The sequence below is a fragment of the Ambystoma mexicanum genome, chromosome 1p, assembly GCF_040938575.1.
Source record: "Ambystoma mexicanum isolate Mex_15411 chromosome 1p, UKY_AmexF1_1, whole genome shotgun sequence".
NCBI lineage: Eukaryota > Metazoa > Chordata > Amphibia > Caudata > Ambystomatidae > Ambystoma > Ambystoma mexicanum.
The window spans coordinates 355,095,209-355,113,963 of NC_090921.1; the positions used below are offsets into that span (position 1 = coordinate 355,095,209).

Below are 18,755 nucleotides of genomic sequence, written 5' to 3' on the forward strand. Positions count from 1 at the left end.
AGCGAACTTCCGCGCACCTAAGGGGAGAGAAAAGACATTATTTAAATCCAAGAAAGGCATACAGTATAACAGTAATAAGACCTACCTAAAAGACTCTAAAGGGCCTGCATCAGTGAAGTAACTGGATCGCACTTGCCCACAAAGGACAACGCGCCCCTGCCAAGAAGGCAGGACGGAGAGCACGCCAAAACCCATAACAAGGTGAGGAAAGGTCCGGGGAGGGGCTGCGGGCAGACTGGGTGTTGGGAGGCTCTTACCCCAGTTGCCCAGTCTTGAACATTGCCCACCTGTTTTCCAGGCAGAACTTCCCCGCTGATTATACCTGGGAGCGGCTGAGAAGGGCACCAGAGTCCCCACAGCTGGGTGGCGTCCCCGTGGATACCAGGTGAGCGTAACAATCCCATTGCATAGCTTTGGTGGTGAATTACCAGCACCCAAGAATCCTAAATAATCCATAACCACTGTTGCAAAAGTGAATGTAGGTGACCTCCAACAGTTAGCTCTTTACGCATCCTAGACAAACGTGATAATCCTTTTTCTGGTTAAGAGGAGGTATTCTAGGGGCCTTGCCATGCCTTTCAGTTCCTGGACTGCAGTCTGGAGTATACTTGAGCCACCATAATGTAAACGCATTAGAGTGAGGTCTAGGTTGTCTTTTTAAGTTTCCTGCATGCTTGCCTCGCGTGAGATAGCAAAGGAGCTTATTTTCGAATTACTCACACAAAAGAGGGGTCACGCAGATACTGAAGAGTAGTGATAAGAGGCTGGACCATTGGGATACCTCCTTCAGTGATTTTGTGGAAGAGGTGGTGTTTTGAAGGGGGCAAGCACGTGATCTCTCCATTTTGTTTGGTAGGAACAATGTCATCCAGCATAGTGCAGTTCCCTCCAATTTGGTATCAAAACATCTTTTTCAGGAGGTTGTATCGCTGATGGTGTCGAAAGTCACCACAATATGCAAAATAAGAAGTGCACTTGATGTGGCAGCAACAAGGTTATTCTTTAGTGTGTTACCGATGGAAGACAGAGTTTTATCGCTTCTCCTCATTGGTCTGAAAACATACTGTGACTCATGTTTGATGTTGTTGAAAGTAAAGTCTCCACATGCCTCTTTAGTTGTTGCAACATGAACTTCTCTAGGATTTATGCTGTGGAGATGATGTCTTCATGCTAAATTCTGTATAGAATTTGAACATTATATAACAAAAAATAGTGTCACAACCTGGGGACACTTCCATCTCTTGCACTCTATCAATGGCTAAAATCGCCAAGACGTTAAGTCAAGCATACTGCTGTGTTCGTAGTGTTTTTATATGCTCTATCATGGAGCAAAATATAGTAATGTCCAGTCTTAATTGTCTTCATCCAGAAGATTTATTCCTAAAAACAGTAAGATCCAGATCAATGCAATTCGGGACCTAGAGGTCCCTTCTTCAGGAGCAAAATTCAATTCATATATGTAATGTTAACAAAAAGATGGAATACCATCAGTGATATGGTCACAGGAGTGTTTATAAAAAGCAGTAAGAAGTAGGTAAGGGTCATTTACCCTATGGTTCCTATAGAACACTCATGTTACTCACAATAAAGATTTCCCGCCAAAAAAGTCCCCAAATGAGTCCTCCAAATTAGAGTTTGAAAGTTCCAAAAAGAATCCTGTGAAAAAAAGATGAATTTTCAAACGATATGTTTAGTTCTTAATCACTAAGAGAAAACTCCTACCTTCCAGATAAGATGGTAACAATATTTTACATTTGCAACTAAAGTTTTTAACTAATTATGCACTTTTAATGATCCTTAAGTATGTTTTTTTTGCTTTTTTCATCTTAAAGTGTTTTTTTGAATTATTGTGTACAGTTATTTTATAGGATAAGTATAATTGTATTATTGTTTATTTTATCAATGAGATTGTTTAATAGATTTTGATCTGAATAAACTATGTAGTAATTAAAAACTTCAAATACTCTGATGGTATTGCATTTAATGCATTTAATGCGTTTATTGTTCACAATACTTTCAGAGATCAGCATGTGTCTCAACCCTTACAGTGTGGCAAACAATGAATTTAATAGAATTTCTCTGTTTTCTTCATACAATGTGTGATGAGTGAGTGGGAATGAGACTTCAGGGATAGAAATGATGCAAGGGTGAGTAGGACAACTGAGAAGGAATATGAGGAGGAGAAATCAGGCTGACCTAAAATGGAGGCTGGCTCCAGGTAAACACATCCTCGTGGGAGATAACTGGGAAACACAGTAGGCTTGTCTGCAGTTACCATGAGGGGAAGATTGCCATTTCTAGGATAAATATTTCTAACCTATGTCTCATTGTTTTCCTAACTTCTAACATACCGTAAGGCCCAGTTTCCTTTCATGGGCACCCCCTTGATTTCTCTCCTCACCTCATCAATACTCTTCATCATCCTCAACCTCCTATTAACCCACCTCTTGCCTCTTCTCCTCATAACGCTTTAAGTGCTACACAAGAAACCAAGATTATACTACATAAAAAGTTTTAGCATGGTACCGAGCTGACCTGATGGTATGCTATGTCGGGTGCTTGTTTGTATAGTGCTTTATACCTCTGTTAGCCCACCTTGAGGTGCTCTGGGCAAAGACAGGAGAAGTAGGGGAGGGAAGAAATGGCAGCAGGAGGTAGGCTAATAAGGATGCTTCTGTACTGCTATCCACTTCTTAGGCCTTTTACAACATTTTATGGACAAGGTCAGGCTGAGTGAATTATGTATCTGAAAATCTCAAGGGCACCAATCTTTCCCAAGTTCATACATCAGGAAGGTGTCAGAGATTCTGAACACTGATGAATAGGAATTTCAAGCATCCATCCGGTTCTGAATGTCCCCTAGCCCCTGACTGCCACTTCACGTGATATTCTGGTATTCCAAAGGCTTTCCCAGGAATATGAAGGCATCCAGACATGCTTTGGCAAGAGTCAGTATTAAAATACTTGGTTTTGGAAAATTACTCCCAAAATAGCAATAGCTGCCTTTGGACATGTATTACTAAATGATATGATTCCGAATTTTGATTATTTAGGAGGGAATCTGTACAATGCAACTGTTTTCAACCTTGGGCAGCATCTTGGCATAAAGCTTTGTTTGTTTGCAAGGCTTTATCTTGTGTTTGTTTCCTTCACCCTTTTTTGCAGTAGACGCTTTGACTCCAAGTTGGCATAGCTCCTGCTGCAGACGTGTGGATAGCGGGGACGATGGAACAGCAGAACCTGTTTAAGCCTGAGAAGCTGACGTTTGGGCTGTGGGACTACCTCGTCTTTGCCATCATGCTCATCATCTCTACCAGCATTGGCCTCTTCTATGCATTACGCGGGGGTGGGCAGAAGACCTCAGAGGAGTTCTTCACCAGTGGCCGCCAGATGTCTGCTCTGCCAGTGGGGCTGTCCTTGGCTGCAAGTTTCATGTCGGCCGTCCAGGTACTGGGAGTGCCTATTGAAACCTACCGCTATGGTGCCAAGTTTGTGCAGATGTGCCTTGCACAGACCCTCAACAGCCTGCTGACGGCGTACTTCTTCCTGCCTGTCTTCTATAGACTGGGTCTCACCAGCACCTACGAGGTATAGCATAATGGCGCCAGCAGGGTCTAGAGTGGCACAGCTAGACTTTTCAACTACCACACTCTTTGCAGTAGGGTCTAGCATTTGGAATTTTAGGAGTGAGGAGTGATCTCATGTATACATTGCAGGGTCATAGAGTGTATGTGTATGTTCATGGGCTAGAATGTACCCTTCAGCAAGTTACAAGACTGGCTTCCAGTCTGGCATTCATCCCATGCTAAAAGGATTAGGGTGTTTGATGAAAGTAGATGCAAATATTCTTGCTGGATAGGACCTTCACTAGGAAAATATGATCCCAAGTAAAAAGACGAGAAAGGGTATAGGAATAGGCGAATAAGAGGGAAACTTAGACTATAAAGAAGAAAGTGGAGGAATTGGAGAGAAAAATGTATCCGAGGAAAAGAAAGTGATGAGAAAGGGGAACGAAAGAGGAGGCAGTTAGGGGAATGAAGTAGAAATAAAGACGAGGTGGAGCATGAACGAAGAGAGGCACAGAGGACAGTGATGGGCATCTGTTCTATTTTGTTTCTGTTTCCTTGTGTCTTCCAGTACCTCGAGATGCGGTTCAGCAAGGCTGTGCGGCTCTGCGGAACCATCCAATATGTCTTGGCGACGGTAAGATGCTGCCTGCGGCAGGGCGCGGGGTGCCAGGTGGAACAGGTCGCTTTAGCATGTGCAGCAGTGCGAGGGTGTTTGTGGGAGTCGTCTGCCAGCAGAGCATATGTATTAACTCATGATGATAATGCCTGCTTTTTGTAACACAGATGCTGTACACAGGGATCGTCATCTATGCACCTGCATTAATAATCAATCAAGGTGGGTCTGAAACGTTCCATCATTAAAGACTAAACAGAGATTGGTTAAAAAGTGTTTCTTACTGCACGTTGGGAAAGCTCTTTGCACCCGCTGTCGTACTACTCCTGTATTTAAACAGTTCCTATAATTGTCTATCCTCAGTTCAAACTTCTTGCTAGGAGAATAGAAAATCAAAAGGTTCAGCAAGCAGCTGCGGGCAGATTCTCAAAAACAAAAAGCGTGCATTTCTAAGACGTACAGGAAATGTGCAACAAATAGATGCACAAGACTCTCAGAAGTGGGCATCCGGGAGACTCACCAGTGCAAAAACGATGGGCAAAAGATGAATGAGAAGCAAAACACCCAACTATCCAGGAAGGCAAAACCAAATTTGTCAAACAAATAAAGTGGATGCAAAGGTGCTTGCAGGCATGCCGCTTGCTACATCACAGCGTTTCCCATTCCCGGAACCACTGTCCCCACCATCAGGTGCAGTCGCAGGCATGACCCCTTGGGTTGGCTGGACTTTGCACTCTTCCAGGCCAACGTAATGGTGCTAAATAGAGATTTGAGGCCACATTTGCACATATTATTGATGCATCTCATGCAATGCACATGTTTTGAGCATAATTTGCGCTAATAAATGACCTGTTATTTACAGATCGTTTGTGCAAATAGTTGCACTGTCTTGCACAAAGTACATTTTCTTTGGATGTGTGAGCACCACAGTGAGTTGCACAATGGTACAAGTGCATCTTTGCATAATTGTGCATCTCACTGAGAGTCACATGTGTTTGCGAATCTGCCCCCCAGGTGCCTGTACTCCCTTGATAATGAGGGTCACTGCCAGGATATTTCATTCAGGTCCGTAGTCAACTTTATTTATTTTATGTATTGCATATTTGTAAGGCGCCTATACAACAAATGGTGTTTCAAGGCTCCACAAGACAAAAAAGGAGCACCAAGGGGAGAACAAGGGAGAAAAATAACAATAATGGTACTACTAGGCCTTGTGACATTCAGATCGTGCAAGTGCAGTAACAAGAAGTCCGAGGGAGAGGGGGGAGTGCAGATCTGCGCAAAACACAAAGTGCTAGAGAGCATGGGAATGGAACCACTTCCACCTTTGTATCTGGCACTTACCCACGTGTGAAATCAAGGCGGCAAGAGCCAGGGATTGCATGGGTTGTAGGGGTGTGAGGGTCCACATGCTAAGTGGAAGGGGGGTGGGCAAGGCGGGGGGGGGGGTCCTGGTGCCCTGTTGTACTCAGAGGGAACCAGGAAGCCAGTCACTGCTGCAGACGGGGGTGTTAGCAGGAGAGGGAGAGGGAAGGAAGAAGAGAAAAGGAGGGTCTTGAGGCGCTTCCGGAACTTAAGTAGATCTGGTTCCAACCTGAGTGGGGCAGGGACGCTCCTGTGGAGGAGGGAGGACTACCCCCCACAGTTTAGTATTTATTAAACTCTTAAAGGTGTGACTATGGGTTCACTAACTTCCTTCTCCACATGAGAAACACAGAGAGAGAGTTTCTCTTTTCCTTCCAGCATTCCCCCCTCAAAGTGCCGGCACCAGTTCTACCAGCGCCCTGTGCGTGGCTTTTGCCCCCTACCCCCAGACTACAAACAAATACGAGAATGCAAAGGCGCGGTGTGATTCTTGAATAGGCTCTGGTGCTGCACCTCTGTTACACACTGTCATGTAAGGTGTCAGTCAGCGACTTTCTATTAGTGAGTGGCTCAGTAATAGAAAGCCACTGACTGACACTTAACATGGGAGCACTGCAGATAAAGGGCACCGGTAGCTCACACAATGTAAAGTGTCCTGTAATTTAAATGACACTTTACATTGTGTGAGCCGGTGGCGTCCTTTTATCTGCAGCACCACTGTGCCACCGTACCACTTGATCGCTCCTATAGCCGGTTCTACGCCCTCAATATGGTTCAGTAAGTGTTGGTGCAGAGCGAATTCACATAATTTTCTCCAGTACTGCTCTCACTCCACTGTCTTTCTGTCCTCAATAGAATGTGGTGGGAGTGGAGAGAGTGCAAGAGTCTGAGAGCTATTTTAAATGGGGGCAAAATAATTATCAGTTAGGGTGGACCCATAGAAAGATAAACACGTGTTGAGAACAACCAGCTCCAAAAATGGCTGCACAAAATGTGCCCAAAGGCCAACAAGGACTAACGGAATTCTGCAAATAGGGAGAAGGTATAGACAAGAGAGAGGGTGCTTTGTCTCTCATTCTTATTGGTTTATCATGTTTGGTAAATGACTCTGAGTTACCTAAGTAAAGACTCCCACTTCAAACATTGTTGGCTGCCCTGGATGCCCCTCTCACACAACCACCTTGTGTGTGCGTGTCTGGTAAAATCTATTTCACAGAATGTTTAAACCCACGTTGGTGATTTCTCCCTTTAAGTATTTGCCCATTCCTAATCATGATCTCATTCAGCAATGCTAATGTCTTGTGACAGGAAAATCATTAAAATGCTGCCCATTATATTTATACCAACAGGCCATTCACACCCACGCAGATATCTCTGTTTGCAAGTCTGCCAAAGGATGACAAATTGAATATAGGAGTGGTGTTTTATAAATGCATTTAAATATCAGAGTAGTTCAGCGACAGATAGTAAGCCTGCATTCCTAGAGCGGGCTACAGAACCTAACATGATATCATTTCAAGTAATCACCAGGAGATTTTAGAAGAGACACACATTTCAATGTCAATGTCCAAGGTGTTTTCTATAGAGTACATAAGTCATTGCTACCGCTTCTTAGTGATGTATCCTTGTCTGAAAACACCTGTCTCTGCTCTGCTCAGGAACGTGACAGACCCATTTCTGGGTATAGCGCCTCTGGATTTCGGATGAATGTTGCCTTGGATGTCTTTTGCCTGTATGCCGTGACTAGATGATGTGGGGGAGGGGGGTAGGGTTAGAGCATCCTTAGAACTGCTGCTGCACGCCTGTTTTTCCAGCAAGATTGCAGTGTGTGTGGTAGCCTGTGAGGTGAGCAGTGTGTGCAGTGACTGATGCGGTGTGCGCCCAGGCCCTGGTAGAGCGTTATCCTCATTCGATGGCGTGTGCTATTCCGGTTCTGCATACTTCTTCCCGACTGCCGGTGTGACAGTTGAAATTACCTAGAATTATGTGCATGTGCAGGCTGTGTTGGCTTGGTGCTGCTATTGATGAGCTCTGTGCATAATACTGCATACTAGTGCTATGCTCGTTCTTGTGCGATACTTTGGAGACATGCCTGTTGACCAGTGCAGCGCATGCAGAGAGTACATTTATTAAAGCAGGAGGCATCAGGAGTCAGACATGAATGTCTATACATGCAAATATGCTATGATTCTGACTTGAAGTAATATGCAGGACTAATGGGTAAGTGAAGAATATTGCTTTATTCAATAACAATAGTATAACGGAATATAAGACCCCAGTCTTCAATGGCAGGGTCCAAATCGAGTGCCAGTTGTAGGAAGCAAGTGACAGTTGGTGACCCACACACACAGCTACATAGGCGAAGAGACAGGATACAACATACGTTCCCGCATATAGGTGGCAAGCATGCATTTAAAGGAGGCAGAAGGAAACACTACATTGTGAATTATGTGAGTCAAAAGTGGTAGCAATTACCGTGACCAAAATACGTTCCCCCTTCTGGGTGGCGGAAGAAGGAGAAACTGAACAAATCATCATTTGTATAATTCAAAGTGTGTAATATAAACAGAAAAAGGTCTGAACATTATCATCGCTTGTATAATTGAACGTCATCATCTTTTCCTTACCCGGCCTGTGGTACCCTTCCCTTCATCTTGCCTTTCGCTCCCGCAAACGGCCATTTCCAATGCATTAGGTTGAAAATCACTGCCCGGTGACCCATTCGTGGACGTTCCCTGTTCTCCTGAGCCTGTGTTGCCTCCTTCATCCATATCCTACTCTCGATCACCATATAATGGCCCCTCCTTATACCAGTCATCCTCTAGATGGTCGTAACTTCCACAATTCATAAGTCGTTCGCTCAAAGAGGGATGTCTAACCACCGCCACACGACTCATGCTGCAGTGTTTGCCATCACTAGTTACCACACGTTTCTCACCCACTTTAGTCACTAATATTGGGCCATAGTATTGTGAGCATCCCTTGGACACTCGGAAGGGTTTCCTGATCCTCACAACATTGACTGCCCTCACATTGTGTGTCTTCCTCGTGCTCTTGTGTTTTTCCCTCACAACTTTACCCCTTACCCAATCAGGATATGAATCACAACCCATGGACCTACCCCTCATGAATTGGAATGGTGACATTTCAGAATATACATGTGGGGTGTCCCGATGCACCATCAGCATTTCCCTCACCCCCTTTTCCCAATCCAACCCATTTGCCATGGACAACTTTATATATTCCTTGATTATACGAATGGTCCGTTCCACTAACTCGTTAGCTCTCGGGTTATATATGCTGTGCAGTGATTCACTATGCCATGTTGTTGCAAATATTGCCTCATCTCATTAGACACTAACTGAACACCGCTGTCCGATATTATAATCTTGGAGTATCCTGCCCGAACAGTTTTTCAAGTTTTTCAAGTAATCAATCACAACGCAGGTTATCACGCACCATACAAATTCCACCTTGAAACATCTTGAGGGATAGTCCACCACAACTGTGGCAAACCTATTCTCTCTACCCAACATTGACATGGGACCCATAAAGTCAATGGCAATCTTTCCACGCTACTATTTTCCACCTTTAGGGTTTTAAGAGATTTGTCACTTACAGGACACGGATGCACTGCCACACTTCGATGTCTACCATGGCGTCCATTCCTGGAAACCAAAATCTGGATCTTAGTCTCCTTTTAGTTAAGCTTTTTCCCGAATGACCTCTGTGGGCACGCTTGGTCAATTCACCCTGTAATGAAAAAGGAGGTATCATCCTCTCCCACCGGGCTAGTTCCATTTGAAACTGCTCAATTCATCTTTAAATTCATTGTAAGGAGAGTTTGACAATTCTACTGACTTCCATCCTTGATCCATGTAAACCATAACCATCTTAAGGTCCGCACTCACTGGATCCAACCACACTTTTTTTAGAGAAAACATTGCTTACAGTATTGTTTATTTGAACTATCCACTCCTCTGATTTGTTGTTCGTGGGATCTCTACTGTGAAGAGGGGCCCTGGGTTACATTTCCCCGCAACATATTCTACGATGAAATTGTAACTCTGTTGTGCTGCTAACTAGCTGGCAATCCTAGGAGTTGCCAACCTTGAACCTTTCGTGGTGAACAAATGAGCCAAGGGCTTCTGATCACTCCTGACCTTGTAAGGTGTGTGCCACATTTACCCTTTGAAGTACACAGAGGCCCATTACCATGCCAGCATTACCCATTCAATGGTGAAATATCTGGATTTAGTGTCAATTAAAGTTCTGGAAGCAAAAGCCACTGGTACTTCCTTACCCCTCCTAATCTGACTAAAAACAGCACCAATATTAGATACACATGCATCAACAGATACAATGGTTTGAGCAGCACAATACAACCTGTGCAAAGTGGGAGCGTTAGCTATTTCCCCTTTAAGTCTATTAAATGTGCCTTCTTCTACCTGCCCCCACATGATCTCAATCCTGTCCTTTAACAAAGCTTGTAAAGGCTCACTTTTTACCGCCAGGTTCACCACAAACTTGGAATAAAATTTAATTACAGCTAAAAATGATTTTAACTCATCTTTGTTGCATTGTGACTTAACTTTAACAATGGCATCCACCATTTCCAGATGTGGTACCATTCCCTCCTTTGTGAGACTGTGGCCCAGATAAGAAACCTGGTGCACTTTGAACTGGCACTTGGCTAACTTGACCGTCAACCCTGCCTTTTCCAATCTCCGTAAAACTTCATACCCCCTGGCATCATGTTCACATTCATTCTTTGCACCAATCAGAATGCCGTCCTGAAAACACTGCACACCATGTACATCCCTGAATAAATCTTCTATAACTCTTTCGAATACAGCAAATGCCAACCCAAACGGCATCCTTTTGAACTGTTAAGCACCCATTGGGTTGATGAGAACAGTTAAGGGGCCTGATGAGGGATGTAGTTCTACTTTATAGTATACAGGCTTACTGTACCAATCTGCCTCTCCCATGGTCATGAGAATCTCAGTGTGTATTTACCCAAATCGACCTATTGAGATCCCTCAGATCGACATATTATCTATCTGCCCATCGGGTTGTTGTTTTACTACAATTGGGGACAACCACACACTGCTCTCAATAGGCTCAATAACGCCTGGTTCACACCCTTTTCTCAGGAGGATAGCTCAGGGGCAACATGCTTGCCTTGCAAGCAAACAACACAGAGCACCACAGGTTCGATCCCTGGGTCCGCGCTTAGAAACCTCTGGGTATTAAGCATGTTATAAATAACCAATCATATCATATCATAAACCACATAATTCTTCTCTCACCTTCTTCCTTACTCTCAAAGGAAGATTCCTTACTTTGTGTGCACACGGTCTGGCATGCAACGGCAATACAATCTTGTGGCAATATCTCTTAAATTTACCAATACCATGCCCAAACACACTCTTGAATCTTGAACCCACATCCTTGGCAAATGTCTTTGCCGTGTTCTCCCCCACTGATCTCACTTGTAATTCCTTACCTGGATGCAACTCAATGGCCAATTTCCCTTCGAGACGCCACCCCAGTAAGCAATCCCCTTTAATGGCCATGTACATTTTTTCTCTTGTTATCCTGTCTCAATAGGCAATATCTCCCCATACAAAACTGATGTTGTCTATTTTCCCACCACCGTATGCACATGGCCTTATAGCAGTGTTGTGCAATACATGACCTTTCTCACCACCAATCTCTTTGTACTTGTTTTCATAAATAATGGTGTAAAGAGACCCTGAATCAGCAAGTTCTTTTAAAAGACATCCTGCCATAACGATTTCAACTTCAGGGGAAACGTATTCGCCCTCATCGTCCTCCTCATTCTTACCCACAATGTTAACAATCTTATTTGCCTCCTCTCCCTTCTCCTTCCCCACAAACTGCACATTCCTGTCCCCTTCCTAGGACTTGTTGAATTTACATAACCTTGCAAAATGTCCCATGATTCCACACGGTCTACATTTAACCCTCATAGCTGGGCACTCTTTAGCATTCATGGCGTGTTTTTTCGAATCCACACCTTGCCCCTTGCAATTGTCACGTGCACATGTATTGTTGCCACTGGTAGTTGTGGCCCACCCCTTGCCATTGTTACCCCTACCAGGCTTGTATGCCTTTTTCATGGTACATACCATTGTTTTCACTGCCCCACCTGTATTTTTCCCCATCTTTTCTACAATGGCCTGTACTAACTCCTTATTGCCTTTTGAATTTACCTTCTTATGGCACATGCTAGTTAATTCCATACCTTTGGCAATCGCCAAGGCCTCAATTAAGGGTGAATTCATTGCTTGCCACAACCGTTCCTGTATTTTAGGGTTTGACATGTGCACAATGATCTGGTCTTTAATATATTCCTCCTCATTCCCAGAAAACGTGCATGATGCCAATAATACCCCGAGATCAGCCACAAAAGATTCCACTGCTCCCCCACTCCCTGTTTCCTTGAAAAGAACTTGTACCTTACCAACACTATATTGATTTTTTTCCCACATTTCACCTGCAGTTTTTTCGTAGCCATGCCGTATAAACCCTCTCCATCCCCCCTACCACCATCAGCACCCCCATCATCGACTACATCTGGAAGTTTTTTGATTATCCTCACTGTTTCTGTGCCCAAACAACACATTAGGGTAGAACATTTCCGCTCATCAGAATACCTTTCACCCCCAGATGCCACAAAGTAAAATTTCAGGAAATCTCTCCAATCTTCCCATGGAAATGGAGGTTCTCCTGGAGTTGCAAAAACATAGGTGGTGGCTCTAAATTTTTCATAGTGTATCACTTCACAGAAGATCTGCCACCTGTCCCAACAATCTTCAGACAGGAGTATCTCCCACTGTCACTTCCGGATGGAGCTGGGGCAGTCACACACAGAGTACCACATATGGTAACGTTTAACCCCTCTGACAATGAATATTATCCTTCCTAGTTTCAGAGGGTGTACATCTAATGCAGCTGGTGATGCTGTAAGTAGAAAATGTGCCTGCTAAAGCAGTGTTGCTGTAAGGCCAGAGCACATTGCCAACAATAGAAGGCCACGTGTCCTAGCAGTCTTCCGACAGGAGTACCTCCCACTGTCATTTCCGGATAGAGTTAGGACAGTCCCACACATTTGCCACAAATGGTTCCAAATACCCCACTGCCAGAGGAGTGGAATACTTAGTTGCAGAGTTAGGTAAGAGGATGACATACCAGCTCACAGTCTGGCCAGAACGCCGAAGGAGGCTGATCCCCTAACACTTTGTTATCTTCCAATATATACATACTAAATAAGAAGCCTGTAATTCCTTAAACCACCACTGGAGGGTGCTCCTCTTTGCTTTTGACTGGGAATCAGTACATGAACGCTTTACTCATGACGTATGATCACAAGAAAGTGACCCTTTTTCTCACGTTGATAACGTAAAGCACAGTACGCACGTCGCTGCAGTGTTCGGGCAAACCTAGGGCTTAGATAGTGGTTTACCGTTGAAGATGACTGCTCAGTGAGGGGCTGTCGTTTTTTACACAGGGAGCAGATTGTACACTGTTTCAGGACTTCAAACCCAGGGGACGATGAATTAGACTATTGAGATAAGGGTGACTATCACTAATCACTATCACTAATGTGACCAGGGGCATTTTGAACACTTTTCATTTGGTCAACCCCCTTGTAAGCCGTGCAATCACAGTGAGCCCATACTTCTGGGATACAAAGCCACCTGGGAGTATATTCACTGGAGCAAATGCAGCCCCACTGGGAGCAAGGTCTGGCCCATAGCGGTGAACAGGGCTCGATTTAGTCTAAGAATTCACCACATTGTGTAAACAAGTTATTCGACTGCTAAGAGCATCTTGCTCCATGTCATCTTACTGTGCCCGTGTCTGTAAGGGATTGGCTATGGATGAATTGAAATCTATGCTTTGTTGTGAAATCTTTTATGGTGCTAAATTATATCACTATCGTTTTGTAATAGCTTCGGGTACACTGGGTGAGACCAATGACGTCCGCCTAGGGCACCCAGGCGAAGAGACAGGATACTACATAACTATTACCTGGATATGGGAAAATCTAGGCCACAGTAACTTCAAAACATGGAGAATGTCTGCACAAAATGATAGAACTCTGCCAAAAAAATAACAAGTTCGCTCTAAATAAGCAGCTCTTCATCTGGAGCATCCAGTCTGTCTGGCTTATACAGACAAATACTTTTCGCCAATCTTGCCATTGCGAATATGGCACATTAGAGAAAGCCAAACTTCACAGCGTGATTTTACAAAAATATAGCAGGTTCTCAGAACGCACTTGATGTTTGTTTTCCCACTGCCAGGGACGGCTTGTGAATTTTTTAGTTGGTGGGGTGTAAATATTGGCCACAAATTTGCAGGCGCGAATGAGCGTAGCAAGCGAGCCTGAACCAACCAAGGAGGGTCCGGGCATTCTACACTGAGATTTCTTTTTTAATAATAGGTTAAAATGGTGAAAAACCGATTAAAACGCCAGACAGTTTGCAACCGGTTTTGTAGAGTAATTCACAAAAAAAAATCCAAAAGCAGCAAGTCATCAACAGCGCAGAGGAGCATTTCCCAACACATTTTCTATGAAGCCTTTTTGTGACGATTCACAAGATTTCATTGCTTCTCCTCAGATGGGAGCCCGTCCCTATGAGGCTAGGGAGGTGAGGCTGCTACCCAATAGTTCCCCTAAGGGTGGTAAAAAGCTGTAGGACCTTATAGGGAGAGACTCTTCTCATGGTGATAAGGACTCCCGTCCCGTGAAAGGCCTCCCCAAACCTTTGTTCCCAGAAGCTATGGCCCTGTTGACTCTTTCTCCCTCCCAGCGTGAAACTACTACTGCGTGTTATTGTGAAGTCTTTACTATTGCATCTGCAAGACCAAATAGGACTGAGACAAAGAAACATACTGAACAATAGTAGAAAGGATTGCCCAAGAACTGTGATGATGTGGCAACTAGGAGGCATGAAGATAACTTCAAAGGCATTGACAACAAACATTGACGCTATGCTTGAGTGTGACCATAAGTATAAAGTAAAGACTGAAGAAGTACAATGGGTGGTCGGGAGTGGGAAGAGCAGTGAGGGTAGCTGGAGTCCGTCCTGCAGGGCCTGTGAAATTCAAACCTGTGCTCTCCAAAGAATCAAGAGACAGTCAGTCTCTGAAGAAGAGGATGAAAAGAATTACGCGAGCTGAGGCAAACTGACTCACTGGAGAAGCAGGAATAATCAGACAATGTTGTGACTTCTCTGAGATGGACTGTGTGGTCCATAAAACACGCAGAGACTGCCGCAGCAACAGCTCCACAGAGCCGCACAGACCAGAGAGGAGAAAAGCAGGATGATATGGTGAGCATGTGCAGAACCAACAGTGACCTGAGACCCTGGGAAGAATCGGTAGCACTCCCCAGTGAAGATGAACATAACAGGAGTTGGGGGAAATCCATGTGGGAGCCCAAAGAGTCTATTATTATTTGAAAGCAATACTGACTGAGAGGCCTACCAGGTTTCAGGTGGGAATGATTGTGGAGGGAGGCTTGACCTTGCCTGGCATCCTTATCGGGACAAAGTTACGACTGCCCGTAGGAAATCCCTGGTGCATTGGCTCCTATGGCTAATTTTCATAGCTCCCTTTTTCTTCTTCTTCTTCTTAGTATTGTTAAAAAATGGTGGGAGACATGTAATGGCACTGCACTTATTTCCCAAAGGTAGAGTGAACGTGATGGTGACTGAGCACCTGACCCTCATTGTTCTTATTAGTGGGACAGCACCATTGCATATTATGGGCAATCTTCATAGTCTTGGTCTTTGGGTTTTTACAGTGGATGAAGGGATTGTGGGAGTTGTGGTTTTTCTCAGGAGTCATGGAAAAACCATGTGGGTTTTTGTCAGGGTGAATGGGGCAGATGTATTGTTGTTGGTGAATGGGTTTTGGGTGATAATATCCCATGATGACTGAGGGGATGTCAGGTAGGGACGTATTGGAACAGGGGGATACCATGTCTCGCCAAGGGCGTTCCTTCCACAGTCTCCTAGGGTACCTTTCCCAGGTGATCCTCCCTCGCTTGTACGCCCTCAGGGTTGGGATCCAAGACCAATGGCCCTCTCCTGGCCACCTGAGTCAGGGATCCCCAGGAATAGCATGGGAGAAATGCCTCAGGTTTCTCACAAAAGGCAAGTGATGTCAGTTTTAAAGTGATGGAACACATGTCCACTTTTCATACGAAAAGCTACACTTTAGGAGGCATACAATGTATGAGCAGAATGAAGATACATTTTATATTAAAACACTACATGTCCATTTGTGATATTGACATTGTGTACATGAACACTACTCACATGCTTACGACACATGTTCCAATCACACACACTGTTTTGATGCACACTTACTATTACTACACACACTCCTACAATACGCGTTCCTACAAGATTTTCTCCTATGACATGTGCAGCTACTACCTGTGCTCCTGCTACACAAACACATGCTCGTAGGACACATGCTCTTACAACATGTGCTCCTACGACATGCGCTCCTACAACACATGGTCCCGGGACACATATTCTTACAACACATACTCCTACCACACAGTCGCCTACAACATGAGCGGCAATCAGATACGCAGAGCGTATGAGTTTTACAGTTGGTACATTACAGAATTGACATCTTCTGAAAACTCATAAAGGCAAGTAATACGAACTGTACACAGAGTGTATGAGTTTTACTGTTCATACATTACACAATTAACATCTCCTAAAAACTCACATGAAGGGCAAGTCACAGCTGACATTCATGTGAGTTTTAAAGTGATGGAATAAATGTACACTTTACATAAATTTTACAGTTTATACGTTACACAACTCACAGGAATGGCAAGCGACAACTGACTTTGATGCCAGTTTTAAAGTGATGACATAAGAGTACAACTCTCATACAAAAATTAACACTATTCATACCAAAATGTACACTTTAACAGGCAGACAATCCATGAGGAGAATGGAGGTACATTTTATATTAAAAGCCTACAGGTATATTTGTGATATTAACATTTAGTATACGAACACCAATAACGTACTTCTACAATAGATGCACCTAATCCACATGCTCTTACTACACATAACATGTAGACGTACGACAAGTGCTCTCACATGCACCTACGACACATGCACCTTTGACACATGCTCCTGTGACACATGCTCGTGTGACACATGCTCCTGTGACACACAACGGACACTCTTAACATACACACTCTCACACACACACACACACCTATGCCACATGCTCCTTTGACACACGCTGCTATAACATGCACTCCCACAACACACACTCCTATAATATATGTTCAAATGACAATCACGGCTACTACATACGTGCCTATTACACATAACATATGGATAAACTACATGTGCTCTTACGACACATGGTTCAACCGCACACACTCTTACAATGCACACTTACCACACACTATCATGAAACACATTTCTATGACATGTGCTCCTACGATACACGCTACTATAGCATGGCTTCTACAACTCACATTCCTATAATACATGTTCCGATGGAAAGTACACTTAATGCACAGGTGACTATTACAAATAACCTGTTGACATACAAGTGCTCTCACATGCACCTAGGACACATGCACCTAGGACACATGCACCTACGACGCATGGACCTACGACGCATGGACCTACGACGCATGGACCTACGACGCATGCACCTACGACGCATGCACCTACAACACATGCTCTGATGACACATGCTCTTACAACACATGCTCCTACAGCACACACTTTTATGACACACAATCTAATGACACACACTCCTATGACATGCTCCTACAGCACGTGTTGCTAGAACATGTGTTTCTACAACACACACTCCTATAATACATGCTGCGAGGATAAGTACACCTATTACCCACACCCACCACACATGACATGTGGATGTACGATGCAAGCTCTTACGACACATGTTCCAACCGCACACATTCTTACAATACACACTTAACACACAGTCTTATGGCGCACACTCCTACAGCACACACTCCTAAAACATGTGTGCCTATGACAGGTGCACCTACTTCACATGCTCCGATTACACTCATACACATTCCTATGATACACACTCCTACAACATAAGCTCATAGGACATGCACTCCTACAACACATGGTCTTACGACACACATTCCTATAACACAGACGCAAACAACATGCTATGCAAACACTTACAGAGAATGTATGAGTTTTACAGTTGGTTTACATTACAAAATTATCATCTTTTGAAAACTCACATCATAGCCAAGGCATACAAATTGTACACAAAGCATAAATGTTTCACTGTTTGTAGATGACCCAATTAATTTTACAGTTTATACATTAAACAATTAACATATTAAAAATGCACATGAAAGGCAAGTGAATGCTGACAGATTAAAGTTGTGGAATAAATGTACACTTTTCATATGAAAATATACACTTTAGGAGGCATAGAATGCATGAGCAGAATGGAGGTACATTTTATGTTAAATCCCTACACATGCATTTGTAATATTAACATTGTGTACATGAACACTAATAACACACACTCTTAATATGCATCCTCTTGCAACACATGCTCATACGACATGCACTTATAACACACTCTCCTACATCTTGTGCTCCTATCGCACACACTCCTATGACATGTGCACTCCAATGACATGTGCTCCAACAGCACACACTCTATGACACACTGTTATAAAATATACTCCTATGATGTGCGTACCTGCCACATACATTGGCATTACTCACACTTTTATGACACACAATCTGTTACCATGCTCCTGACACATGCTTCTATGACACATGCACATATCAGACCTGAACCCACTACACCTGCACCTACAACACGTGGACATACACAATCTAGATGTAAAACATGTGCTCCAACAGCACATGCTTCCATAACATGCCGTCTGACAACACTCACTCTCATAACACACGCTGTTATGACACACAGTCCTATAACACATGTTCCTACAACACATGCTCCTTAAACACACACTCCTTCAGCATACGCTTCTACAACATGTGCTCTTTCAACACATGCACCTACAACACACATGATGCAGAATCTTCCAACACATGCTCTTACAACACTGTTACAATACACACACTTATGACACATACTTATGTCGCACGCTGTTATTC

General features: G+C 43.8%; 1 protein-coding gene across 1 annotated transcript in view; it reads left to right on the forward strand.

Annotated features, from left to right (window-relative positions):
* Positions 1 to 3,225: 3,225 nt before the first annotated feature.
* Positions 3,226 to 18,755, forward strand: part of LOC138483022 (sodium/iodide cotransporter-like) — a 642,342-nt gene continuing 626,812 nt past the window's right edge. Inside the window, exons 1-3 of the mRNA XM_069613846.1 lie at positions 3,226 to 3,588; positions 4,138 to 4,203; positions 4,353 to 4,404. Of these exons, the coding sequence (XP_069469947.1) occupies positions 3,226 to 3,588; positions 4,138 to 4,203; positions 4,353 to 4,404 (481 nt within the window). The remainder of the gene's footprint in view (positions 3,589 to 4,137; positions 4,204 to 4,352; positions 4,405 to 18,755) is intronic.